Raw genomic sequence first — 27,050 nt, forward strand, 5'->3', positions numbered from 1 at the left:
TTGATCCTTCCTTCCTTCTCTTTTTACAGCTGCATAGTCATCTGTTGTGTGGATGTACCATGTATCATGGTTTATTCAACCGTTTGCTAACACATAGGCATTTAGGTACTTTCCAGCATTTTGCAATTACAAACAGTGCTACAAATGAATAATCTTGTGCACTTGTATATTGATACTGGTGGAGGTATGGCTTTAGTGTTCTCCCACACTCCAAGAGTACCGGAGTGGGGTGCCATTCCCTTCTCCAGGGTATCTTCCTGACCAGGGATTCAACCTGGGTCTCCTGCATAGTGGAGTTGCCCAGTAAAAAGATAAGTACTTACTAATCACCAGCTTTTCCTCCATAAGGATTTTGTATGCCCCCAGCAATGTGTGAGAGTACCTGTTTCCCCACACCCTTGTCAAGAGTGAGCTGCTTATTACACTATTATATTTTTTTGCCAGTCTGGAAGGTAAGTCTATAAGTATTACAAGTAAGGCTGAATGTCTTTTGAATCTTTTCATATGATTAAGGGCAATTTTTATATCTTTTTATGACTTGTCCTCATCTCTTGCTCATTTTTTTTTCTTTTAGGTTTTGGGGTATTTTCCCTCTAATATTAAGAGTTCTTTATATATTAGGGATATTGGTTCTTAGCTGTGTGATACATGTTGTAAATATTTTCTCCTGGTTTGTCAGTTGTATATTAACTTTGCTTATGGTAATTTTTGGGCTTCCTGGTGGCTCAGATGGAAAGAATCTGCCTGCAATGCAGGAGACCTGGATTCGATCTGTGAGTTGGGAAGACCCCCTGGAGGAAGGCATGGCAACCCACTCCAGTGTTCTTGCCTGGAGAATCCCCATGGACAGAGAAGCCTGGTGGGCTACAGACCATGGGGTCGCAAAGAGTCAGACACAACTGAGTGACTAAGCACAGCACACACATGGTAATTTTTGCAGTATAACTTTAAAATATGTAAACAATTTTTTTAACCATTTCTTCTATTACATCTGGATTTTGAATCATAGTTACAGTCTTTCCCTATATTGAGGTTTTCTTCTAGACCTTGTATGGTTTCATGCTTTTGCCTTTTATATCCTTGATTCATCCTTATGAATGGTGTGCGGTATGGATCCAATTTTATCCTTTTCCAAATGACTAGTGTTTATTAAACATTTTTAAATACCCATCAGCATTTATTGAAACATCTATCTTTGACCTGGTGATTTGAGAGGCCACCTTTATACACTAATTTCCTTATGTACTTTGGTCTCTTTCTGAACTTTCTGTTCTATTCCTTTGTTCTGTGTTTATACACTTGTACTATAGTTTTAATTATAGATATTTTACAGTGTGTTTTAATGTCTTGTCAGGCCATTCCCTCTTTGTATTAATAGCTTTTCCCTTTCAGTGTTTTTCTGGCAATTCTTGCATGTTTGTTTGTTTGTTTTAATTATTTTTTAAAATAGTGGGAAAATATACATAATATAAAATTCACCATTTTAACCATTTCTAAGTGTACATCTCAGTGGCATTAAGTACATGCACATCATTATCCTGTCATCACTGCCATCTATCCACAGAATGTTCATTGTCCCACAGTGAAACTCTGCACCCATTGAACTATAAGACCCTATTCTCCTCTCACCCCGCCCCTGGCATGAATCACCATTCTACTTTCTGTCTCTATGAATTTGACTACCTAAGTGCTTCATATGAGTAGAATCATGCGTTACTTGTCCTTTTGTGACTCCTTCTTTCTTTTAACATAATGTCTTCTAGCATCACCCATGTTGTAGCACACACCAGAATTCCTTTCCTTCCTAAGGCTGAATACTATTCCATTGTACATACATACCACATTTTGTTTGTCTGTTCATCTGTTGATGGACATTTGATTGCTCCTGTTTTTTGGCTCTTAGGAATAATTCTGCTGTGAACATGGGGGTACAAAGATCTCTTCATGTCCCTGCTTTCTATTCTTTTGAGAAGTGGAGTTCCACTTCTTTTCCAAAAGCGGAATTACTAGGTCATATGGTAATTCTATTTGTTGCTGTTTACTTTTTGTCTCATTATCATAAATTCAACTCTGTAATTCAGCTACACTTAGAGGGGATAAGGAAAACATAAAACCCAAAGAACTGCAGTGAGAGCACAAAGATTATAGGCTATTATGAGCAGGTGGGAGAAGGAATGGTCCGTGGTTAAGATAAAATACAAGTCAAATTTATTAGAGTTATCCAGCAATGGCGAGCTTCTCGGCAGTCTTGCCAAACCTGGTGCTTGCCAAACCTGGTGCTTGCCAAACCCAAAGCACTCTATGGTTTTCACAGTATTGATGCCCTCCTTCACCTTGCGAAAGACCACGTGCTTGCAACCCAACCACCCAACCTTGGTAGTGTACATGAAAAGTGGAACTGTTTATGTGGGTCCAGAATTTGCCATGGACAAGATGCTAGGACCCATTGCTTCAGGGTGATACTTGTTATCAGATTTCTTCTGAATATGTGGTTGATTTCTTCTGAATATGTGGTTGATTTGCTGCCAGTGCCTCTACAGGAAATGAAGTCACCACCCAGGTACATAAATCCTGGAATAGTGCTGTGACAGTAGGGATCTTGATAACCAAATCCTTTCTCCTCAGTGCTCAGAATACTAAAGTTTTCTGCTGTCTTTGGAACTTTGTCTGTATGTAGCTCAAAGGAGGCCTGGCCCAAGGGCTCGCATTGACAGTCAATGTTGAAGAACACTGTGGGTTGACAATGGTGGGGTGGCACAGAGTGGCTTCAGGTGACATCGGTGATGTTGGCAAAGCCCTGTTTTTAATTTTTTTGAGAAACCACCATCCTGTTTTCCATAGCAATTGCAGCATTTTACATTCCCACAGCAGGGCACAAGGGATTCAAATTTCTCCATATCCTCACTGACACTTGTTATTTTCTGGGGTTTTTTCTTCATAGTAGCCATCCTAAAGGTCAATTTTTATTTGCATTTTCCTAATGCTTAGTGATGTTGAACATCTTTTCATGCGCCTATTGGCTGTTTGTGTATTCTTATTTGGAGAAATGTGTATTCAGATTCTTTGCTTATATTTTTGGTTCTTTATGTACTCTGGATATTAATCCCTTATCAGATATGTGATTTGAAGATATTTTCTCCCATTCCATGGGTTGCCTTTTCTGTTGATAGTGTCTTTTGTGTAACTAGGACACAGAGGTTTTCATTTCGGTGAAGTCCAATTTGTCAATTTTTCCTTATTGTTATGCTTTTGGCATCATGTATAAGAAAATCATCACCAAAGCCAATGTCATGAACCTTTCTTCCATGTGTCCTTTTAAGAATTTTACAGTGTTAGCTCTTATGTTCAGATTTTTGATCCATTTTGAGTTAAATTTTGTGTGTGGTCTTAGGGAAGGGTCCAGCTTCATTCTTTTGCATGTGAATATCCAGTTTTCCCAGCACAATGTGTTAAAAAGGCTGTCTTCCCCATTGAATGATGTTGGCACCCTTGTTGAAAATCTTTTTGTTATTTATGTGAGGGTTTATTTCTGGACTCTCTTTTCTATTCCACTGGTCTATCAGTATGTTTTTATGCCAGTACCACATATTTTGATTACTGTAGGTTTGTAATTATTTCTGAAATTGAAAAATGTGTCGTCCCACTTTGTTCTTCTTTTTCAAGTTTGTTTTGGTTATTTGGGGGTTCCTTGAGATTCCACATGAAATTTAGGATGGATTTTTATGCTTTTGCAAAAATAGTTGTTGAGTGTTTGATAGGGAATTGCCATGCTTATTTCTCCATGTGAGCTTTAGTATCAACTTTTCTAGGTCTGTTTTGGAAATGCTTAGTATTTTTATTGGGATTGCATTATATTTTTAAATTACCTTAGGTATAGCTGATGTCTTTGGGATCTTAAATTGACCTATCCAAGAACAAGGCATGTTTGTCCATTTATTCAAGTCTACCTTTGTATCTTTCAGGAGTGCTTTGAAGTTTTATTCATGTAGGTTTTGCATATTACTCATTAAGTATTAGATTGGCCAAAAAAGTTGGTTTGCATTTTTCCATACAGTGTTACAGAAAAACCCAAGTGAATTTTTTGGTTAACGCAATATTTTATCTTCTTTGTTGTTGTTATGAATGGGCTTTCTCTACTATTACATCCATTGATTGATTTCTTTGTACTAATTTACATTCTGTTACCTTCCTGAAATCATTTACTGTTTGAGTTTATCACTGATTCTCTAGGGCTTTCTAAGTGCACACTATCTAGAAATAGAGATAGTTTTACTTATTATTTTCCAATTCTTATTCTTCTGATTGGGCTTCCCCAGTGGCTCAGTGAAAAAGAATCCGCCTGCAATGCAGGAGCCTCAGGAGATGTGGGTTTGATCCCTGTGTTGGGCAGATTCCCTGGAGGAGGGCATGGCAACCCACTCCAGTGTTCTTGCCTGGAGAATCCCATGGACAGAGGAGCCTGGTGTGTTACAGTCCATAGGGTCGTAAAGAGTTGGACACAACTGAAGCGACTTAGCATGCATGCAGTCTTCTAATTACTTTCTCTTGTCTAATTGCAGTCTCTAATTCCCCCAGTACAATATTGGATAGTAGTGGAAACAGTAGGCATCATTACCTTGTTCCTAATATTAGTGGAAATACCTCTAGTGTTTCTCCATTAAGAAAAATCTTAGCTTTGGGGTTTTGTTTCTTTAATAATGTACCTGTTGATTTATGTTTTCTTAAATTTTTGTCATATATTTCTAAATACATTTAAATGTATTAAAAATGTCATACATTTAAAACTACCAATGAAGATAATCATGTTTGTCTCCTTAGATCTATTCCTATGGTGAATTATCTTAATTTATTTCCTAATATTGAGTTGGACATGACTGAGCAACTGAACTAAACTGGATATTGAAACAGCCTTGCAATCCTTTAATAAATCTCACTTAGCCATGGTGTATCATTTCTTAATGTGGTATTAGGTTTTGTTGGTTAATAACCTATTTAGAACTTTATCATTGATATGTGATGTTAGTCTGTAAATTTTTTTGTACTGTTTTTAACAGGTTTGAAGCAAAGTTATACTTACTTCATATAAAGAATTTTGACGTTTTCCTTCAGTACTCTGGAACAATTTATATTGCATTGGGGCTATGTGGTCATCCTTTCATAAACCATTTGGACCTGGTGTTTTTTTAGTTTTTCTATAACTTAATTTTTCTACAGAAATTGGTCTATTTAAGTTTTCTTTTTCCAATGGAGTCAATTTTGTTATATTTTATTTCTCTAGAAAATTATCATGTTGTCTAGATTTTAATATATATTTGCATAGAAATTTACAATATGATTTAAAATCTTTTTCGTTTTAACATTGTCTTCCTTAATCACCTCTTATTTTGCAGAATTATGTTCTCTTTTTTACTTTATTAAATGACTTGTGATTTGCTTGATTGTTAATTTAAAAACATAGGATTTAGGATTATTAGTTTGATTGACTATTACATCTTTATCATTCTACTTTTGTTTTTATTATTTCCTTCCTTTTGGCTTGTGTTTCGCTATATTCATAGTTTGTGTGCACACGTGTATTTGTGCTGGGTGTTTAATTCACTTATTTGCATTCTTGTTGATAAATGGGTTTAAGGCTATGAATTTTCTTCTGATAACTTTAAAAATGCAGTAGTCCACAGATTCTGATATGTAGTACTTCTTTTTTTTAATTACAAAATTTTTATTTTTATTTTCTATTTCATTATAGAGTTTAATGTAAAGTTTTAACTTTTTTCCATGTGGAAAGTACTTGCTAAAATGTTAGCAATGTCTAGTTTTGTTGTATTGAGATCAGAGAGTGTTATTTATAATATTTCTACTATATAGAACTTGCTGGTATTTTCTGTATGACTGTATGTAATCAGTGTTTGTGAATGTTCCATTTGTACTTGAGAAGGGGTGTATTCCTATTATTAAGGTACAAAAGTTTTATATCTACATGTACTCCATAAAAATCTACCATATTGGTTATATTATTTACATCTTCTGCATCTTCACTTACTCTTGTCCAGTGAGAGAAGTGTGTTATATTATCATTATAAGTTGATATTTTTAGCGTTAAAAAGTATCCTTGATCAGGTCTAGTGCTTTTTGACCTGAATTTTACTTTGCTTGATATCAGAACTGTAACTTGTTTTTTGTTTTTTGCTGTTGTTTCCATTATATATATATATATAAAATCTTTTCCCCTCCCTCTATTTTCAGTCCTTCTGAATTAGTTTGTTTCAGGTAGGTCTCTTGTTATCACCATATAGTTGGGTCTTACTTTGTGAGTCAAACTAAAAATCTTTTTTCTTGTGAACAGTGAGTTAAGACCATTCACTTCTATTGATATGGCTGATACGTTTGATCTGATTTCTGTCATGTTGTTTCACATTAAAATTATTATGAGTGTTATAATATGATACTGTTTCTCCTCATAATGTGTTTTCTTTGCTCTTTTACTTAAAGTTTTTCTTTTGGTATTTAGGACAGTTTGTACCTTTATTTTACTGTTTTCTTTTGTGCTTATCCTTTTACAGTGCTCATAATTTCCTGCTTCCTTATTTAACCTTCTACTCTCCAGTTTGTTGGTTTTTAATGTGTCTGCTAACCTCCTATTTCCTATGCAACAGTACTTGATCTTATTTTACTTATCTCATCCCTTTTTCCTCCCATTTGAAGTTGCCTTTTTCTAGTTAGTATTCTACGATAATATTCTTCCACTTTCATCTCTCTGTGTTAATCTTCAGTGTACTATATTAAGTATATGAACCCTTTTCCTGAAGTTTCCCCTGACATCTTGCAGGAGAGGCGATACCCTCTCCCTTGCTATACGCTTCTAGGTTCTTGGCTGGATGTCAGTGACAGAAAAGAGATTGACAAGAGGGAAGCATGTTTAAGTTTTATGTGACATGGGAGCATTCATATGGAAATAAAGACAAAGAGGTTAAACCTGAGCGTTTTTATACTAGGTTTGATGAAGAATGAAAAGTCACGGGAAATGTGATAGGACAAAAGGATATGAACTGAGTCTCCTGGGGAACCTTAACAAGGTCTGAACATTCAGGTTCCTCTTGGCCTCCTTCATTCTGGAGCTAAGGATGTCTCTTTCCTCCAGGTAAGGGGAGCTATCTTTCACTTGAGGGTCTTATGACCTGCTTCAGGGGAAGGTCAGAAAATCCTTCCTGTACCTGCTGTTTTTGTGGTCCTTCAGCTTAGAACATTCTGTGCCAAGGTACCATAGTTTTGGGTGGTGTGTCCTGAACCCCATCAGTCTCTTGACTGGTTGAAACTCCTAGAAGATTCCTTATAAAGGGCTCAAAGGTATCATGTTCTTAGAGTTCTTGCATGTTTAAAACTTGAATGACAGCTTGACTGGATATAAAATTCCTGGTTCATATACTTTTTTTCCTTGCTTTTAAAAATGCTATTCTGTTGTCTTGCTTTGTATGTTGCTTTTAAGACATCTGATGTCAAAATCCTCTTCACTTGTAAGTTGTTTGATTTTTTTTTCCTTGGAGGCCTTGGAGATTTTTTCATCTTTAGTCATTTTACTAGGGTACATCTTAGAGTTGATCATTCCAGATATTTTCCCCCAGGTACACAATCGACCTTTTAAATGTTTAAATTCAGATATTATTTTATTTCTGGAAATTTTTCTTGAATTTTTGTTTTAAATATTAGTTCTGTGCCATTGTTTTCTTTTCATCAGAGACTCCATCCTATCTTTCTCTTTATCATGTTGTTTCTTATTTACCTGTTTTTTTTTAAATTTTTTTTATTGAAGGATAATTGCTTTACAGAATTTTGTTGTTTTCTGTCAAACCTCAACATGAATCAGCCACAGGTATACATATATCCCCTCCCTTTTGAGCCTCCCTCCCATCTGCCTCCCCATCCCACCCCTCTAGGTTGATACAGAGCCCCTGTTTGAGTTTCCTGAGCCATACAGCAAGTTCCCGTTGGCTGTCTATTTTACGTATGGTGATGTCAGTTTCCGTGTCACTGTCTCCACACATCTCACCCTCTGCTCCCCTCTCCCCACATCCACGAGTCTGTTCCCTATGTCTGTTTCTCCACCGTTGCCCTGCAAATAAATTCTTCAGAACCATTTTTCAGATTCCGTATATGTGCATTAGAATACGATATTTATCTTTCTTTGTCTGACTCACTTCACTCTGTATAATAGGTTTGAGGTTCATCCACCTCATCAGAACTGACTCAAATGCATTCCTTTTTAAGGCTGAGTAATATTCCATTGTATATATGTACCACAGCTTCTTTATCCATTTGTCTGTCAATGGACATCTAGGTTGCTTCCGTGTTCTAGCTATTGTAAATAGTGATGCAATGAACAATGGGATACATGTGTCTCTTTCAGTTTTGGTTTCCTCAGGGTATATGCCTAGGAATGGGATTGCTGGGTCATGTGGTAGTTTTATTCATAGATTTTTAAGGAATCTCCATAGCGTCTTCCGTAGTGGCTGTATCAATTTACATTCCCACCAACAGTGCAAGAGCGTTCCCTTTTCTCCACACCCTTTCCAGCATTTATTGTTTGTAGATGATGGCCTTTGATTTCCTTTTCTCTAATAATGAGCGATGTTGAGCATTTTTTCATGTGTTTGTTAGCCATCTGTATGTCTTCTTTGGAGAAATATCTGATTAGGTCTTTTTCCTACTTTTTGATTGGGTTGTTTTTTTTTTTTTCTGTCATTGAGTTGTATGAGCTGCTTATTGTTTCATTTGCTATTACTTTCTCCCATTCTGAGGGTTGTCTTTTCACCTTGCTTATAATTCCTTTGCTGTGCAAAAGCTTTTAAGTTTAATCAGGTCTCACTTGTTTACTTTTGTTTTTATTTCCATTACTCTAGGAGGTGGGTCATGCTTTGATTTATGTCATCAAGTGTTCTACCTTTGTTTTTCTCTAATAGTTCTATAGTTTCTGGTCTTACATGTAGGTCTTTAACCCATTTTGAGTTTATCTTTGTGTATGGTGTTAAGAAGTGTTCTAATTTCATTCTTTTACATGTAGCTGTCCAGTTTTCCCAGCGTCATTTATTGAAGAGGCTGTCTTTGCCCATTGTATACTCTTGCCTCCTTTGTCAAAATTAAGGTACCCATAGGTGGATAGGTTTAGTTCTGGGCTTTCTATCTTGTTCCATTGGTCTATATTTCTGTTTTTGTGCCAGTACCATCCTGTCTTGATGACTGTAGCTTTGTAGTATAATCTGAAGTCAGGAAGGTTGATTCCTCCAGCTCCATTCTTCTTTCTCAAGATTGCTTTGTCTCTTCAGGGTCTTTGTTTCTATATGAATTTTGAAGTATTTTGTTTTAGTTTTGTGAAAAATGCCATTGGTCATTTGATAGGGATCACATTGAATCTGTAGATTGCATTTGGTAGTATAGTCATTTTCACAATATTGATTCTTCCTACCCAGGAACATGGACTATCTCTCCATTTGTTTATGTTATCTTTGATTTCTTTCATCAGTGTCTTATAATCTTCTGTGTACAGTTCTTTTGTCTCTTTAGGTAAGTTTACTCCTAGATATTTATTTCTTTTTGTTGCAGTGGTGAATGGGATTGATTCCTTAATTTCTCTTTCTGGTTTTTCATTGTTAGTATATAGAAATGCAAGGGATTTCTGTGTATTGATTTTATATCCTGCAGCTTTGCTAAATTCACTGATTAGCTCTAGTAATTTTCTGATACTATCTTTAGGGTTTTCTATGTACAGTATCATGTCATCTACAGTGAGAGATTTACTTCTTTTCTGACCTGGATTCCTTTTATTTCTTTTTCTTCTCTGAATGCTGTAGCTAGGACTTCCAGAACTATGTTGAATAATAGTGGTGAAAGTGGACACCCTTGTCTTATTCCTGATCTTAGGGGAAATGCTTTCAGTTTCTCACCATTGAGAATAATGTTTGCTGTAGGCTTATCCTATATGGCCTTTACTATGTTGAGGTAGGTTCCTTATATGCCCATTTTTGAAGAGTTTTAATCATAAATGGGTGCTGAATTTTGTCAAAGGCTTTTTCTGCGTCTATTGAGATTATCATATGGTTTTTATCTTTCAGTTTGTGAGTATGGTGTATCACATTGATTGATTTCCATGTATTGAAGAACCCTTGCATCCCTAGAAGAAACCCAACTTGACCATGGTGTATGAACTTTTTGATGTGTTGCTGAATTCTGTTTGCAAAAATTCTGTTGAGGATTTTTGCATCTATATTAATCAGTGATACTGGCCTGTAGTTTTCTTTTTTGTGTGTCTTTGTCTGGTTTTGGTGTCAGGGTGATGATGGCCTTGTAGAATGAATTTGGAAGTGTTCCTTCCTCTGCAATTTTTTGAAAGAGTTTTAGAAGGATAGGCATTAGCTCTTCTCTAAATGTTTGATAGGATTCTCCTGTGAAGCCATCTGGTCCTGGGCTTTAGTTTTTTGAGAGATTTTTGATCACAGCTTCAATTTCAGTGCTTGAAATTGGGTTGTTCATAATTTCTATTTTTCCTGGTTCAGTCTTGGAAGATTGAACTTTTCTAAGAATCTGTCCATTTCTTCCAGGTTATCCATTTTATTGCCATATAGTTGTTCATAATAGTCTCTTATAATCCTTTGTATTTCTGCATTATTTGTTGCAGAATTGTTTGTTGCTCCTTTTTCATTTCTAATTTTGTTGATTTTATTCGTTTCCCTTTTTTCTTGATGAGCCTAGCTAAAGGCTTGTCAATTTTGTTTTTCTTCTCAAAGAACCAGCTTTTAGTTTTTATCTTTTCTCTTGTTTCTTCCATTTATTTCTGCTCAGATCTTTATGATTTCTTTCCTTCTACTAATTTTAGAGGTCTTTTTGTTGTTCTTTTTCCAGTTGTTTTCGGTGTAAAATTAGGTTGTCTGGTCAATGTTTTTCTTGTTTCTTGAGGTAGGATTGTATTGCTATAAAATTCCCTCTTAGAACTGCTTTTGCTGCATCCCATAGGTTTTGAGTTGTCATGTTTTCACTGTCATTTGTTTCTAGAAATTTTTAAATTTCCCTTTTGATTTCGTCAGTAACCTCTTGGTTATTTAGAAACGTGTTGTTTAATCTCCATGTGTTTGTGTTTCTTACAGTTTTTTTTCCTCATAATTGATATCTAGTCTCATAGTGTTGTGGTCGGAGAAGATGTTTGATACGATTTCAGTTTTCTTAAGTTTACTGAGATTTGATGTCTATCCTGGAGAATGTTCCATGGTCATTTGAGAAGAAGGTGAATTCTTCTGCATTTGGATGGAATGTCCTGAAGATATCAATAAGATCCCTCTCATCTAATATATCATTTAAGACTTGTGTTTCCTTATTAATTTTCTATTTTGATGATCTGTCCATTGGTGTGAGTGAGGTATTAAAGTCTCCTACTATTATTGTGTTACTGTCAATTTCTCCTTTTATGTCTGTTAATGTTTGTCTTACGTATTGAGGTGCTCCTATATTTGGGTGCATAGATATTTACAATTGTTATATCTTCCTCTTGGATTGATCCCTTGATCATTATGTAATGTCCTTCCCTATCGCTTGTAATATTCTTTATTTTAATGTCATTTTGTCTGATATGAGGATTGCTACTCCAGCTTTCTTTTGCTTGCCATTTGCACGGAATGTATTTTTCCATCCTCTCACTTTCCATCTATATGTGTCTTTAGGTCTGAAGTGGGTTTCTTGCAGACAGCATATATATGGGTCTTGTTTTTGTTTCCATTCAGCCAGTCTGTGTCTTTTGGTTGGAGCATTTAATCCATTTACATTTAAAGTAATTATTGACATATATGTTCCTATTGCCATTTTCTTAATTGTTTGGGGTTGATTTTGTAGATCTTTTTTCTTCTCTTGTATTTCTTGACTATATAAGTCCCTTTAATAAATTTATTGTAAAGCTGGTTTGGTGCTACTGAATTCTCTTAACTTTTGCTTATCTGAAAAGCTTTTTATTTCTCCATCAATTTTGAATGAGATCCTTGCTGGTTACAGTAATCTTAGTTGTAGATTTTTCCCTTTCAGTACTTTAAATATATCCTGCCATTCCCTTCTGGCCTGCAGAGTTTCTGCTGAAAGATCAGCTGTTAAGCGTTTGGGGTTTCCCTTGTATGTTACTTGTTGCTTCTCCCTTGCTGCTTTTAATATTCTTTCTTTGTGTTTAGTCTTTGTTAGTTTGATTAGTATGTCTTGGTGTGTGTCTCCTTGGGTTTCTCCTGCATGGGACTCTTTGTGCCTCTTGGACTTGATTAACTATTTCCTTTTCCATGTTGGGAAAATTTTCAACTATAATCTCTTCAAAAATTTTCTTATACCCTTTTTTTTTCTCTTCTTCTGGGACTGCTATAATTGAATGTTTGCGCTTTTGATATGGTCCCAAAGGTCTCTGAGACAATCCTCAGTTCTTTTCATTCTGCTCTTCAGAAGTTATTTCCACCATTTTATTTTCCAGCTCACTGATTCATTCTTCTGCTTCAGATATTCTGCTATTGATTCCTTCTAGAGTATTTTTAATTTCAGTAATTGTGTTGTTTGTCTCTGTATGTTTATTCTTTAATTCTTCTAGGTCTTTGTTAATTGATTCTTGCATTTTCTCCATTTTGTTTTCAAGGTTTTTGATCATCTTTACTATTATTATTCTGAATTCTTTTTCAGGTAGTTTGCCTATTTCCTCTTCATTTATTTGGACTTCTGTGTTTCTAGTTTGTTCCTTCATTTGTGTAGTATTTCTCTGCTGTTTCATTATTTTCTTAAACTTACTGTGTTTGAGGTCTCCTTTTCCCAGGCTTCAAGGTTGAATTATTTCTTCATTTTGGTTTTTTCCCTCCTAAGTTTGGTCCAGTGGTTTGTGTGAGCTTCATATAGGGTGAGATTTGTGCTGAGTTTTTGTTTGTTTGTTTGTTTGTTTTTCCTCTGATGGGTAAGGCTCAGTGAGGTGGTAATCCTGTCTGCTGATGATTGGGTTTGTATTTTTGTTTTGTTTGTTGTTTAGATGAGGTGTCCTGCACAGAGTGCTACTGGTGATTGGGTGATGCCAGGTCTTGTATTCAAGTGGTTTCCTTTGTGTGTGTTCTCACTATTTGATGCTCCCCGGGGTTACTTCTCTGGTAGTCTAGGGTCTGGGAGTCAGTGCTTCCACTCCAAAGGCTTGGGGCTTGATCTTTTAATCCTCGGGGTCCAGAGTTTTTTTCAGGGTCTTATTGACAGAGAATTGAATGTGACCATGTATGTAACACTATGGTTTCCAAGTGTGATGACAGTTAAAGGCTGGGGAAGGCAATGGCAACCCACTCCAGTACTCTTGTCTGGAAAATCCCATGGATGGAGGAGCCTGGTAGGCTGCAGTCCGTGGGCTCGTGAAGAGTCAGACACCACTGAGGACTTCACTTTCACTTTTCACTTTCATACATTGGAAAAGGAAATGGCAACCCACTCCAATGTTCTTGCCTGGAGAATCCCAGGGACGGGGGAGCCTGGTGGGATGCCGTCTATGGGGTCTCAGAGAGTTGGATACGACTGAAGCGACTTAGCAGCAGCAGCAGCAGCCCCTTATTAGTTCCATGGGTGCAGGCAAATTGTTCCGCTTCTCTGACCTTCAGTTTCCTCATCAGTTCCAGGCTTCTTTCATCTCTGTTAGTTTCTCTGTAGTCCAGACTTAACTATCATCCTTTCTTGGACTGTTATAGAGACCTCCTAAATGCCACCCTTGTCTTTCCTTGCAGGCTTCAATTGATTTTGGTCGTAAGAGTTAGAGTGTGCTGTGAGTGTTCAGGAGTCTCCAGCAGAGACATGGGTCAGTGATGGCCTGCTGCAGGGTCAGGGGCACTCTGCCTGTTTTTAATTCAACAACTTTCTGATCCTTTTCTGTTCTTTCTTCTTCTCATTTTTATTCTCTTGGTTATATTCCTAACTTTCTTATATGTATTTTATTACCTTTTAAATTTGACTGTATTCTTCCTTGGACATCTTATAATAATTTAGCTTTCCTTCATTAGATAATTTAGTTCTGTTTTTCACCGGGTCCAACTAAATATCATTTCTTTTCTTCCCATTATTTGCCTATACCCATGTTTTATTTTTTCATGTGTCCAAATGTATGTTTGAAAAGATACACTTTAGTTTGAAGTGTTGTATTAGTTTTCCTCTGCTTTATCTTTGTTGAAAGATATGTGAGACTTTTCATCAAGTAAGGTGTTTTCTTTTTCTTACGGCAGCTTTATATACATATAGTCTCATTTCATAGATTTGGAAAGATGCACAAGATTTTTAGTTCCAGTGCGCCCTCTTGTGTTAGTATAGCAAACTGGCTTATTAATTTTTTTAGAAATACATGGCCATGGTGTGTGTGTGTGTGTGTCTGTGTTGTGGATAGGGAGGCAGGGAGAGCCGTGTGTCCTCCAGGATTTTGTTCTATCTTGCAGGACTCTTAATTTTCACTTGTTTTTCTAGCTGCCTCCCACTCCCAATCTCCAAAAGACCCCTTTCCTGTTACCTTCCCCCTTGATAAGTGAAGTGAAGTGAAGTTGCTCAGTCGTCTCCGACTCTTTGCGGCCCCATGGACTGTAGCCTACCAGGCTCCTCCGTCCGTGGGATTCTCCAGGGAAGAGTACTGGAGTGGGTTGCCATTTCCTTCTCCAGGGATCTTCCCAACCCAGGGATCGAACCCAGGTCTCCTGCATTGGAGGCAGACGCTTTAACCTCTGAGCCACCAGGGAAGCCTTTCATGGCTTTCAGAGACTCCTACCTTGAGCGAGCACTGCTGAGTCCCTTTTAGTAAGCGCCTTGATGTACCTTGTTCGGTATTTTTGCAGTTAGGAAACATTTTCTCTTTCTGGAGGGATTTTAGATCCATCTTGGGGCTGCCGCACTTCCCTCCCTGCAGTTTTTTTCAGACTTCCCTTGTTCTCCATGAAGGCTTGCAGCCGGAGTGTGAGTGAGAGTGCACTGAGAGTTGATGTTTATTTTCCTGCTTGAAGATAATGTGAGTTTGGATGTTCTCTTTATTCTAGTTATGCTAAAGGTGCAGGTTTTGGTAAATATTGTTTGTTCTTCTTGCTTTGGTTTTCCTTTTCTTTTTTTTAAAAAAAATGTATCCAGGGAGAGTTGAATTGATGTCACCATCGTTACCTTGGTTGTCCATAATTCCATTTCTTAAGTTTTGTATCATTTAGAATATCTTTGGCTGTAAATTACAAAGGTGCACCCAAGAACACAGAGGGGACACCCTACACTCATATCCCCAGGTCCGTGGCAGGGCAGAGTCATGAGCCCCACCGGCCTGCAGTATGCGGGTGGCAGGATGTATGGAGCTTGCTGACCCTGCCCTCTCCGCTCCCTCTGGGCAGGGTTCTGGAGCACCTCAGCAACCTCTCTAGGGAAGTAAACCTGGACTATGAGCGCAGCATGAACAAGATCAACTTTGACAAAATCGTCTCCTCCAAGCCGGAGACATTCTCCTACGTGACTCTACCTAAGAAGGAAGACGAAAAGGTGCCCAAGCAAGGTGAGGGTGGTTGGGCAAGGTGGTCCCATGGCCACCCCTGGCCAGAGCCCTCCAGCCCCTCCCTCTGGGACCTCCCTGTCCGCAGAACTCATCCCCTTCTTTACCCACCTGCTTGGAGAGCTGGGGTTTAGGGTCAGGGAGCAGGTGGTGGTGGAAGAAAGTGCTTCTGAAAAGTCTGGTGCAGAAGTCACTGGGTAAATGGATGGGCCCAGGGGTTGTGTGCAGGGTGAGCAAGAAGGGGTGGGGAGGGAGCCCATGGTTCTTACCCACCTTGAAAGGGCCTGTGACCCAGAGTCACCTGAAGGGAATTGGTTTACCCGTCTCAGAATGGGCACTTCACTGCGGGACCTTGGGTTAACCCAGGTAGGTGATGGGGAAGAAAAGTTTCCAAGGACATGGGTGTCTCTTCCAGGGAGGAGGCAGGAATTGTCTCCGCATCATTACCTGGGAGATTGGCCCTGATCCCTGGTCCATCCAAGGCTGGTCTGACACTGGCCCTTGTCCCCCCACCCTGGCAGGACTGGTGAGTGTACCCAAGTACCCTTTCCTGGAACAGAAGGCAGACTTCACCTTCGTGTCCCTGCTCACACGGTCGGAGGTCATCACAGCCCTCAGCAAGGTGCGGGCCGAGTGCAACAAGGTGACCACCATGTCCCTCTTCCACTCGAGCCTCTCCAAGTACAGCCGCCTGGAGGAGTTCGAGCAGATCCAGTCGCAGACCTTCTCCCAGGTGAGTGGGCATCCAGGGGATGGAAGGCGGCAGCGGGCCAGGGCCTCGGAGCCGTTGAACCCAGACAGGGGTCCTGGGAAGCCTGAGAGTCCATCAGCTGAGAGCTCCTGCTTTCCTTGAAACCAGGCCTTGCCTCTTCCTAGACCTTGCAGGAGACTGGGGCGGCCACCAAGGGGGTGGTTCATCTCAGAAAAGGACACGCAGGCCAGGCACCTTTTCTAGTCGTGTTCTGTCCAACACTGGAGGCGTCTGAAGCAGACTCCTGGCCTGGGAAGGGGGAGCAGGAACCCCGTACAGCCCTGTGTCTACTGAGCATGAGAGTGTGAGGGGCGAGGGGTGTACCGTGTCAAGGGAGACAGGCACGAGCAGGACTGGGAGGAAAGCAGCTTCTCTTAGCTCCACTCTGTGCCTTGCTGTCTGTCTGCCTCACTCTCTGTGTCCGTCTCTCCCTTGACTGGTGGGAAAGCCTGGCTTCTGCTCCCCCTCCCTCCTTCCCCTCTCCCCTCCCCCACAAACCCTGGTCCCCGGTGGGGAGTGGGGAGGCGGGCAGGGGGTGTTGGTTGGCAGGGCTTGACAGTAAGCTGGGGTGGGGGGACGGTCATCTGAGTCCGGAGGGCCCCCCGATCGTGGCGGCTGCGGGCGGCGGGCCCCTCCATCAGGCGGCCCCGTGATGCCAGCCGTGGCCCCGCAGGTGCAGATGTTCCTAAAGGACAGCTGGATCAGCACGCTTAAGGTAGCCATGCGCAGCAGCCTCCGTGACATGAGCAAAGGCTGGTACAACCTCTATGAGACCAACTGGGAGGTGTACCTCATGTCGAAGCTGCGCAAGCTGATGGAGCTGCTCAAGTACATGCTGCAGGACACGCTGCGCTTCCTGGTGCAGGACTCACTCGCCAGCTTCTCGCAGTTCATCAACGACGCCTGCTGCAGCGTGCTTGACTGCGCCGACGACATGGTCTGGGGCGAAGACTTAATAAACAGCCCCTACAGGTAGGGCTCGGCTGGGCAGAGCCAACTGTCGACACCAGAACTGTTCTTTCTCAGGCGCCAGGGGCTAGGGCAGTGCAGGGTTAGGGGGACTGGGGCCGCCAGGGGCAGGGTGCCCAGCTCTGCCAGGTCCTGGATGCCAGGGGTAGGGGTTGCTCCCCTGGTTGCCGGGGGATGTCCCAGCACCTTCCGGCTGGTGTGTCTTCTGGTGGCCTCCGTCCCTCAGTCACTCACTGAGTTCCTCAGTTGAGAAATGTTTATTTCATTCATTTTTATTTTGGCTGCGCTGGGTCTTCACTGCGGCACGCAGGCATTCTCCAGTTGAGGCGAGCAGGGTCTACTCTCTAGTTGCAGTGCTTGGGCTTCTCCCTGCGGCGGTTTCTCTTGGGAAACACGGGCTCTAGCGCACGCGGGCTTCAGTAGTCGTGGCGCCCTGCGGGTTTAATTGCCCCACTTCACGCGGGATCTTCCTGGACCCAGGATCAAACTGGTGTCCCCTGCTTTGGCAGGCGTTTTCTTAACCGCTGGACCACCAAGAAAGCCCGAGAAATGTTTTCTGAGCGCTTGCCATGAATTAGGCAAGGTTCTAGGGGAACAAGAAGGGCGCGGCCCCCGCTCTCACCTGGGCACAGACAGCAAGCAAAGAAATAAACAAATAACAGTCCTTGCTGATCTTGGCGGGGGCTGTGACAGACCTGGGAGAGGGGGCATTGGCAGGGGGTCAGGGCGGACGTGGCATCTGAGCCAAGAACTGAGGATGAGAGGAAACCCGGTCAGGGGATGCTGGGGAAGGGGCGCCAGGCAGACTCACAGAAGGGAGAGAGAACTTGGAGCTGCCATGGAAGGAAAGGCCAGCAGCTACGGCTGGAGTGGGGAAGGCAGAGAGAGCTGGTCAGGATGACACAAGAGAGGTTGAGGGGACCAGGCCAGACGATGCGGAGCCTCGTGGGGTCGTGGGGTCATGGTCAGGGGCTGGGTTTATTCTGAATGTGGTCAGCAGCCATCAGGGGGGATAACAATCTGAACAACATCCCAAAACCATGCTTTGGTTTTGTGAGGATGACCGAGGCAGAAGAGAAGTCAGACCATGGCCCTGGCCCTTTTCTAGACACAGGGCGATTGGCTGGTAGGGCAGATTGGGACAGCGTGTGGGCCGCAGTGCTGGGGGAGGGCAGATGTGTGTGGGGAGGAGGCAAGGCTGACTCCTAGGGTTCACTGAGCCCTTGTGGGGATTGGTGGGAGGCAGGGAACACAGAATGTCTGAGATGCTCATTCAAGGTCAGGGTGTTAGCAATCCAGAGCATGGAGAGGCTCAGTGGGGATCCAGGCTTGAGGGTCGTTGCCTGTGATGGGGCGTCTGGAGCTAAGGGTGGTGGGCTCCCAGGGAAAGTGTGGGTGCCACAAGCACCCAGGGTCTGGCAAACCTGCCCTGATGACCTCGGGACCACGTGGAGGTCCTCCCTCTTCCTGGTGCCCATGGGCCTCTGGGCAAGTGGCCAGAACAGAGGAGCCTATCTGGCTGGTCTGGGTCTTTCTCTCTGGTAACCTGGCAGTTTCTGGGAAGAGGGCAGAGGCAAGTCTCGCTCATGGAGAAGCTCCGGAGCCATCAGACCTGCAGCACAGGCAGGGGCTATGCCTCCTGTGTGCGTGCCTCTTCAGGCCCCCGCCCACAGTCCCCATCCCCCCTCCCCCCGGCCATTGTCCCTACAGGCCCCGCAAGAACCCCCTGTTCATCGTGGACCTGATGCTGGACACCTCGGGAGTGCACTACAGCACGCCGCTGGAGCAGTTTGAGACTTCTCTGCTCACCCTCTTTGACAAGGGCATCCTGGCCACCCACACAGTGCCCCAGCTGGAGAAGGTACAGTGGGTACTCGTGCCTGGGTGCTGCCATAGTGCCCAGGCAGTTCCCCTCCACCATGGGCCTCCCACCCAGCTGGCAGCGTGCTAAGCCCTGTAATTCTCGAATAGCTCATTTAATAGCTCACCACCAGCCGAACTGGGAACCATTAACATCCCCATTCTGTAGAGGAGGCTTGGAGAAGCCCAAGCTCACCTAGCTGCAAAGGGTCAGACCTGCGGCTGGAGTGAGGCTCGCTCGCTCCTGCCACAGCCGTGTCTGACCCAGATCCCACCCAGCTCCTCACCTCTCTCTTCCCCTCAGGATAGAGACACAAACCCACCTCCACTCTCAAGACCCCTTCTCAAAAGCCCTCATTCCTCGTCACAGCACAGCCCGCCACGCCAGAGCCCTTGTAACCCAGTCCCCTCTTCTTTCCCTTGCTGCTTAGAGCCACCAGCAACGTGGTTGTCTCACTGCCCTGGGGCTGAACCAGGGAAGGCAGAGGAAGATGCTACCGCTCAGTGGGCATCACAGGGCTTCCTGCCTTGTGTCAGTCCATAACCCCGTCTAGGGGACCCAACAGGAAATCCTCTCCCCTCACCACCACCCCCAGACTCCTGCCCACTCAGTCTGAACCACACTCCCACCCTTCTGCCCACCTGCCCCGTGGCTCATGCAGCTCTGTGTCCCTTCCCCCTCACCCCCAGCTGGTGATGGAGGACATTTTCATCAGTGGCGACCCCCTGCTGGAGTCGGTGGGGCTTCATGAGCCGCTGGTGGAAGAGCTGCGGGCCGTGATCGCCAATGCAGTGCGCAAGGCCATGATCCCCCTGCAGGCCTACGCCAGGGAGTTCAGAAAGTACCTGGAGCTGAGCAACAATGACGTCAACACCTTCCTCAAGTGCGTGTGCAGGCTGGAGTGTGTCTGCCTGTCTGGGTGGCCCCCGCCCACCCTCTCACCACCCTCTGCCCCTCGTGGGTGCCTGCTGTCCCCAGGGCCTTCCAGACGCAGTGCCCGTCAGCCGAGGAGGTGCGGGAGGTGGTGCTCACCCACCTGCATGAGAAAGAGGTCCTGGACAGCTCTCTGCCCAGCAGCATCATCATCGGGCCCTTCTACGTCAATGTGGACAACGTGAAGCAGAGCCTGTCCAAGAAGCGCAAGGCCCTGGCCACTTCCATGCTGGATATCCTGGCCAAGAACTTGCACAAGGAGGTGGATGACGTAAGTGCCCACCTGCCCGGCCCCAGCGACTGCAGCAGCACGTGCAGCCGTGCGTGTGCATGCTCAGGGGTGTCAATGGAAGGGTCTGGAAGTCTCCTTGCCTCGACCCTGCCAGGGGTCCCCATGAGAGGCCCCAGGAGGTGGGGGCTGCTCTCTATTTCCCTGGACTTGTACAGACCTGGGGAGCCCTCACAAGGAACCCCCTGAGATGGATCAGTTCACAGAGCTGAGGGTGTGGTGCTGGTGCAGGAGGCTGGGGAGGAGGGGACGTGCCAGGTGACCCTTAGCTCCCCAGTGAATTGGCAGGGAGCACCCCTTCTCAGATTGCACTGAAGGATATGGTGGGGTGGGGGACCAAGAAGGAGGAGCAGGGCCCTGGGAAGGCAAGAAAGGGGCCCAGGGCCTCCCCAGAACCCTCCCCCTCCTGCCAGATCTGTGAAGAATTCCGCAGCATCAGCCGCAAGATCTATGAGAAGCCCAACAGCATCGAGGAGCTGGCTGAGCTTCGCGAGTGGATGAAGGGCGTCCCGGAGAAGCTGGTGGGGCTGGAGGTGAGGTGGGCCCACTGGGAGCTGGAGGGGCAGGAGCCGGGAAGCTGGGAGTGAGGTAGACACAGAGGACAGCTGGGCTCCGAGGGTTGGGAGGCTGGGTGCGTGATGGCGATTCAGAGCTCTGCTGTCTGGGAGGTCAGTGGGGCGGAGGGCATGGGTTGGGGGCTGGAGGTTGGAGGTGTGGTGGCCACGGCCCCAGGACCCCTGAGCTCAAAGCTAGCCTTGCAGCTGACATCTCCTCCTCCGTCCCAGGCCTCACCTCTCCGAAAGAGGGCAGCCTCTCCATAGCACCCCACCACTCTGGGGAGCCTGGTCCCGGTTTCCTCCCACTTCCAGGCACACGTGGTTCTCATGGCTGCCTGTACATGCAGGAGCGGATTGTGAAGATCATGGGTGACTACCAGGTCATGGATGAATTCCTTTACAACCTCAGCACCGAAGACTTCAATGACAAGTGAGTGGGAGGTTGGTCCCCACACCAGGTGGGTGGTGGATAGCAGGAGGGAGGGGAAAGAAGTACTGAACCACAGTGGCTGCAGGCCACGTGGTCACACCAGAGATGCCCTGCTGAGATGCTAGAGGCCGTGGCTCTGCATGGGCCAGGGCCATCTGGCCAGTGGGGCAGAAGGAATTCTGGCCCCATTGGTCTAGGGACTCTGCTGCCCCCAGCCTATCTCCATCCTCTATCCCGTCATTGCTGATACACATGTGATCTCTGGACTTACGATCCCCTTGTTTGTGGTTGAGGCCCTTGAGGGTTCCTGGGAGCACAGAGAAAAGGCAAAGCCCAGCCTGCTGGGTGGCCCCTGGTGAGGAGCACTGGCCTCCCACCTCAGCTCAAGAGCCTCATGGGAAATGGCCTCCAGTTGGGACAGCCTTACTCAGGCCTGGAGACCCCTTGCCCAGCCTGTCATACAGACTGGGGGTGCCTCCAGGTTTCTGGGGCCTGGGAGCGACTGGCAGTGTTTCCTGGGAACCCTGCCTGGGAGCTGTAAGTCACCTGCTCTGTGGGACATCCTGGTGCCCAGGGCGGCCTCCCACAGGACCTGCAGCCTGAAGCCACCTGTATGCAGAGTCCCTGAAGCCCACAGGACCCCCAGGTCAGCCTGGCAGAGGGCATTGATATGAAGGAAGCAGAAAATAAAGGCTAGAGACTGGCACTTTGCCTCATCTGAGCCGAGGCCCCTGCAGTCCTGGGGTTTAGGAGGGAAACTCAGGATGGCATCTCTCGTGTCAGCCACCTCTCCTTCTGGGTCCTGTCACTGCACCGGGCTCATTGGGTGTGCATCTCCCTGCACATTGCCCGCGATCCCAGGGCGGGGACTACTTCCCCTGCCAGGCAGCCCCACTCCACAGGGTGGCAGTGGCTGCCTCCAGGCTCACTTCTACTTCCCTGTTGCCCAGCCCTGGCTGCTCCAGATGCTGCCCGGATCCCCCATTTCCCCTTCAATCTGGCCTGCCACCCCATGATTTCAGTGTGACATCCCTACCATTCCCTACCCCCGCTCCATCCAGATGGGCTGCCAGCAACTGGCCTACTAAGATCCTTGGACAGATAGAGCTGGTGCGGCAGCAACACTTGGAAGATGAGGAGAAGTTCCGCAAAATCCAGCTTATGGATCAGAACAATTTCCAGGAGAAGCTGGAAGGGCTGCAGGTGAGGCTGGGCTGGGGACACAGAAACACACCCCCCCACACACCCTACACCCCACCTCCCCACCCCTCCAGGGCTGCGCCTGGCCCCTGGCAGTCAGGAGGTGCTGTGTCAGTGGCTGCTGGACAAATGAACAAGTGGCTAAAAGAATGAACTGAAGGCTAGAGAGCTGCCTAGGCAGCAAGTTCCCGAGAAATTCAGGGTCTCAGAGAGCCCCAGCTCTTCAGTTGTGTCCTGGTGCCCCAGTGGGCATGGCATTCAGGGCACCGGGTCTCATCTGGCCTTGTTGTGTTACCAGGGGCCTGGGAACCACCCCCTCCAGGAGAAAGTCCTCTCAGAACTGGGAGATGTTGATGCCCTGGGGACCGCGGGTTCCCTGGATGTGCGCAGGGATGCGTGGGCATAGGTGGGGCCGCAGAAGCCCCTGATCCCTCGCTCCTTGGCCCGCAGCTGGTGGTAGCTGGCTTCTCCACCCACGTGGAGATTCTGCGGGCGCATGAGATCGCCAACGAGGTGCGGCGGGTCAAGAAGCAGCTGAAGGACTGCCAGCAGCTGGCGATGCTCTACAATAACCGCGAGCGCATCTTTGGCTTGCCCATCACCAACGTAGGCCTACCCCCGCCCCAGGCACACTGTCCCCCAGCCCCAAGAAGGGCTCAAGGAGAAGCCCACGGCCTTTGTGGCCACCTCTGGAACCAGCCACCAGCTGGCAGGGCCCTGGCATTTGGTGGGGGGGCAGGACTGAACAGGCTGCAGAGATGAGCTTACCCACCCCGTGGTCCCCAGGGCGAGGAGGCTGGCTGGACCCCCAGCAGAAGGCGAGAGGCTCAGCACAGACCTGGCTCAGCCACTCAGAGCCCAGATGTGGGGGAAGGAAGAACGGAGGCCAGGCCTGAGTCCTTGGGGGCTGAGTCAGGGATGGGAGCAAGGAACGGGGGGACCCAGGAGGAGCAGCCTGGCCCAGCCCCAGTTCTTCTGCCCCTGCAGTACGATAAGCTCTCCAGGATGGTGAAGGAGTTCCAGCCCTACCTGGACCTCTGGACCACAGCCTCCGACTGGCTGCGCTGGTCCGAGAGTTGGATGAACGACCCCCTGTCGGCCATTGATGCAGAGCAGCTGGAGAAGAACGTCATCGAGTCTTTTAAGACCATGCACAAGTGCGTGAAGCAGTTCAAAGACATCCCAGGTAGGCGGCCCAGCCAGCCCACTGCGCCCCCCCCCTCGGCCTGCTGCCTCTCACCCCTGCCCACCCTGCTCTGCAGCCTGCCAGGACGTGGCCTTAGACATCCGGGCCCGCATCGAGGAGTTCAAGCCATACATCCCGCTGATCCAGGGGCTGCGCAACCCTGGCATGAGGAACCGGCACTGGGACGTGCTGTCCAGTGAGATCAACATTAACGTCAGGCCCAAGGCCAACCTGACTTTCGCCCGCTGCCTCGAGATGAACCTGCAGGACCACATCGAGAGCATCAGCAAGGTGGCCGAGGTAGCCGGCAAGGAGTACGCCATTGAGCAGGTGGGCAGCCCCCGGCAGGCCCTCCCTGCCCCACCCACATGCTGCCCGATGGCGTGGGAAGGTGGCCGTCCTGGGCCCCACCCCTGGGGTCCCTCACCTCCGGGATGAGCTACACCTTATTAAGTGTAATAATGTGTGTGAAGTGCTTGGCACAGTGTCCACCAGCCCTGTTATTACTCAGTTATTCCTCTTGAGTTATTCCTCCCTCAGGAATGTGTTGAGAGCATTGCCTCACTTAGCAGATGAGCAAATTAAGGCTCAGAGAGGTTCAGCGATTGGCCGAGGCGGCCTAGCCAGCAAGGGCTGGAACCAGAGCTCCTAACCAGTGACTTAGCTGTCCCACAGCATACCAGTACACGCATGAGAGCGTGTGAGAGCGTGTCTGCCCTGGATTCCGACGAGGGTCCCTGGGGGACTTGTTGACTAGACAAGATGAGAGTTTACAGAGGGCGCGTGACTGAAGGTCCTGGTTGAGCAAAGCCTGCCTTTGCCTGCCCAGTGCTGCTTAATGTGGGCCCGCTCTTTCTGGGAACCCAACCCTGTCTTGTACCCCCCACCCCCCACCCCCAGGCTCTGGACAAGATGGAGAAGGAGTGGTCCACCATCCTGTTCAATGTGATGCCCTACAAGGAGACGGACACCTACATCCTCAAGAGCCCAGACGAGGCCTCGCAGCTGCTCGATGACCACATTGTCATGACCCAGAGCATGTCCTTCTCACCCTACAAGAAGCCCTTTGAGCAACGCATCAACTCCTGGGAGACCAAGCTGAAGCTGACCCAGGTGGGCCTTCCTGCCCTCTCCTCCCCCACCCTCCCAGTGCCCTGTCCCAAGGTGGCCCCTTATGATGTTTGGGTGGGGCTGAAAGCGGTGAAGTGCCTTGCCCAGGTCTGCCCAGCTCCTGGCTCTCTGACAGGCCCCTCAGTCAGAGGAGGGGCTCTCCATCTCTGAGGTTGGGCTGCTGGAGTTGGCAGTTCGGGACATGGAGGTGGGGCCAGTGTTTGGTCCAAAGCTGCCCTTAAAGAGGAGCACGAGAGCTGCCCCCAGACCCCTGAGTCCTGCCTGGGCTTGGGACAGCTAGGACCTCCCGGCTTGGGGCTTTCCAGGCTGGACACCATGAGGCCTGAGGCTCCTCAGTGTCCCTTCCCACTCTTCCCGGAGCCGCCCACTGCCACTCCTGTCTCATTTGGAGCCACCTTGGGGTGAGGGCGCCAGGGCACTGGGGATCACTGTTCTTTAGGGCTCTTGAGGCCAGTGGCTGGGGCTATCTGCAGAGTCCTGAGGTCAGTCCAGGGCCAGGCCTACTAGTGTGATCCCAGCAACTCCTTCTAGGGGCCTTCCCGGTAGCTATTCGAAGACCTCCAGTGAAGGCCAGAGACTGAGAGAGCAAGACCTGCCTCTCTGTTCCTTGGGGTCATCAGCATTGTCCCTGGGTCTCCATCCTTTGCTGTCCTATCTCCCTGGAGTCCCATCTCCTCCAGGGACCAGCATCAAGCAGCCCTCACAGACTCCCCCACTCCCCCCCGGTGTTCCCATCGAGGCTTCTGGTCAGTGCCCCTTACAGAGCCCATCACACGTGCGGGGCCCTCAGTGATTCAGAGGCATATCTGGCTGTTCAGAGGGTGGTGGGCTCCTCAAAGGCAGGGACGACCCTCTCCTCTGTTTCCTCTGGAGCCCACATGGGCCTGACCTGGGCCTGACACAACACACAGCTTGTGAAGAAGAGAATGAACTCATCAATGAATGAATTTGCACTGATAGGGAAAGGCAAGAGACAAGTTCGGAAAGGGGATTGTGGAGGCAAGAGGGGAAGGTGACTTGAAGAGGGCTCACTTGTGTACTGATGTTTTAGAGAGTATTTTAGGGGATCTCAAGCTCAAGTCCCAGTACACCTCAAAGAATCCTGGGGTCATAGACCCAGAGTCCTCCCAGGGGAGGAGACTAGTTTGGGCTTCCATGCACTGGGCTCTTTATTGTTTCCTCATGGTGTGCTGCTAGGGGTGTGGTTCTCTCATAGGAAGAGCAGCTCCCCTGGCTCTGTTAGAGGCCTGGACAGCCTATGGAGGACTTGGGGTTTCTCTGGAAGGCAGGCATCCATGCAGCCTCTTTGTTCCCTGGAGTACTGCGACTGACAGGGCCACCTAGAAATTTCCCCATGGACACAGGCTCTGGTCCCCAGCGCTCTGCCCAGAACTCTAGTGGGATAAAATGTCTAGGTCATGGGGGGCAGGACCCAACTTGGATCGCAGGCCCTGACAGTTCACACCCTGTCCAGGAGGTGCTGGAGGAGTGGCTGAACTGTCAGCGGGCTTGGCTCTACCTGGAGCCCATCTTCAGCTCTGAGGACATCAACCGGCAGTTGCCGGTGGAGAGCAAGCGCTACCAGACGATGGAGCGGATCTGGAGGAAGATCATGAAGAATGCCTCCGAGAACCGGGAGGTGAGCTCACACAGGGATGGGAGGAGGGCAGCTGGGACACTGAAGAGGTTCCTGGCCTCATCTCTCCTTGAACAAGGAAGACCGGAGGACAAGTCCAAGGCTTTGGTCTTGGCCGTTGTCCCCCTTAGTTGGCTCCTCAGTCTTGAGACATGCCTCAGAAACATAGCAGTTGATGGTTTTTCCTCTTGGAGATTTGCAGTCCCCATTAATATTTTTAAAGGACCTGACAAGTCCTGCAGCTTCCCTGGTGGCTCAGAGGTTAAAGCATCTGCCTCCAATGCGGGAGACCGGGGTTCGATCCCTGGGTCGGGAAGATCCCATGGAGAAGGAAACGGTAACCCACTCCAGTATTCTTGCCTGGAGAAACCCATGAACGGAGAAGCCTGGTAGGCTACAGTCCACGGGGTCGCATAGAGTCGGACATGATTGAGTGACAGAACGGAACAGAAAGGACAAGTCCTGCAGCAAATCAAATTCCTTGGCTTTGCTTAACTGTAGTTTTTTTGCTTGTTTGATTTTAATATTCATTTACTTATTTGGTTGCATTGGATCTTAGTTGCCCTTCAGCATGT

The 27,050-nt window shown here is 46.7% G+C and overlaps 1 protein-coding gene across 1 annotated transcript in view; it reads left to right on the forward strand.

Moving 5' to 3' along the window:
* DNAH1 (dynein axonemal heavy chain 1) overlaps positions 1-27,050 on the forward strand; it is a 76,417-nt gene that overhangs the window by 10,067 nt on the left and 39,300 nt on the right. The window contains 14 exon segments of the mRNA XM_088831534.1: positions 15,378-15,535; positions 16,054-16,265; positions 16,957-17,255; positions 18,963-19,113; positions 19,803-19,996; positions 20,092-20,317; positions 20,749-20,868; positions 21,240-21,322; positions 22,384-22,525; positions 22,973-23,128; positions 23,510-23,708; positions 23,785-24,038; positions 24,609-24,821; positions 26,314-26,478. Of these exon segments, the coding sequence (XP_088687660.1) occupies positions 15,378-15,535; positions 16,054-16,265; positions 16,957-17,255; positions 18,963-19,113; positions 19,803-19,996; positions 20,092-20,317; positions 20,749-20,868; positions 21,240-21,322; positions 22,384-22,525; positions 22,973-23,128; positions 23,510-23,708; positions 23,785-24,038; positions 24,609-24,821; positions 26,314-26,478 (2,572 nt within the window).

This window comes from Moschus berezovskii, chromosome 24 (genome assembly GCF_049115385.1).
Source record: "Moschus berezovskii isolate FMDL1 chromosome 24, NW_MosBer_1.0, whole genome shotgun sequence".
Taxonomy (NCBI): Eukaryota; Metazoa; Chordata; class Mammalia; order Artiodactyla; family Moschidae; genus Moschus; species Moschus berezovskii.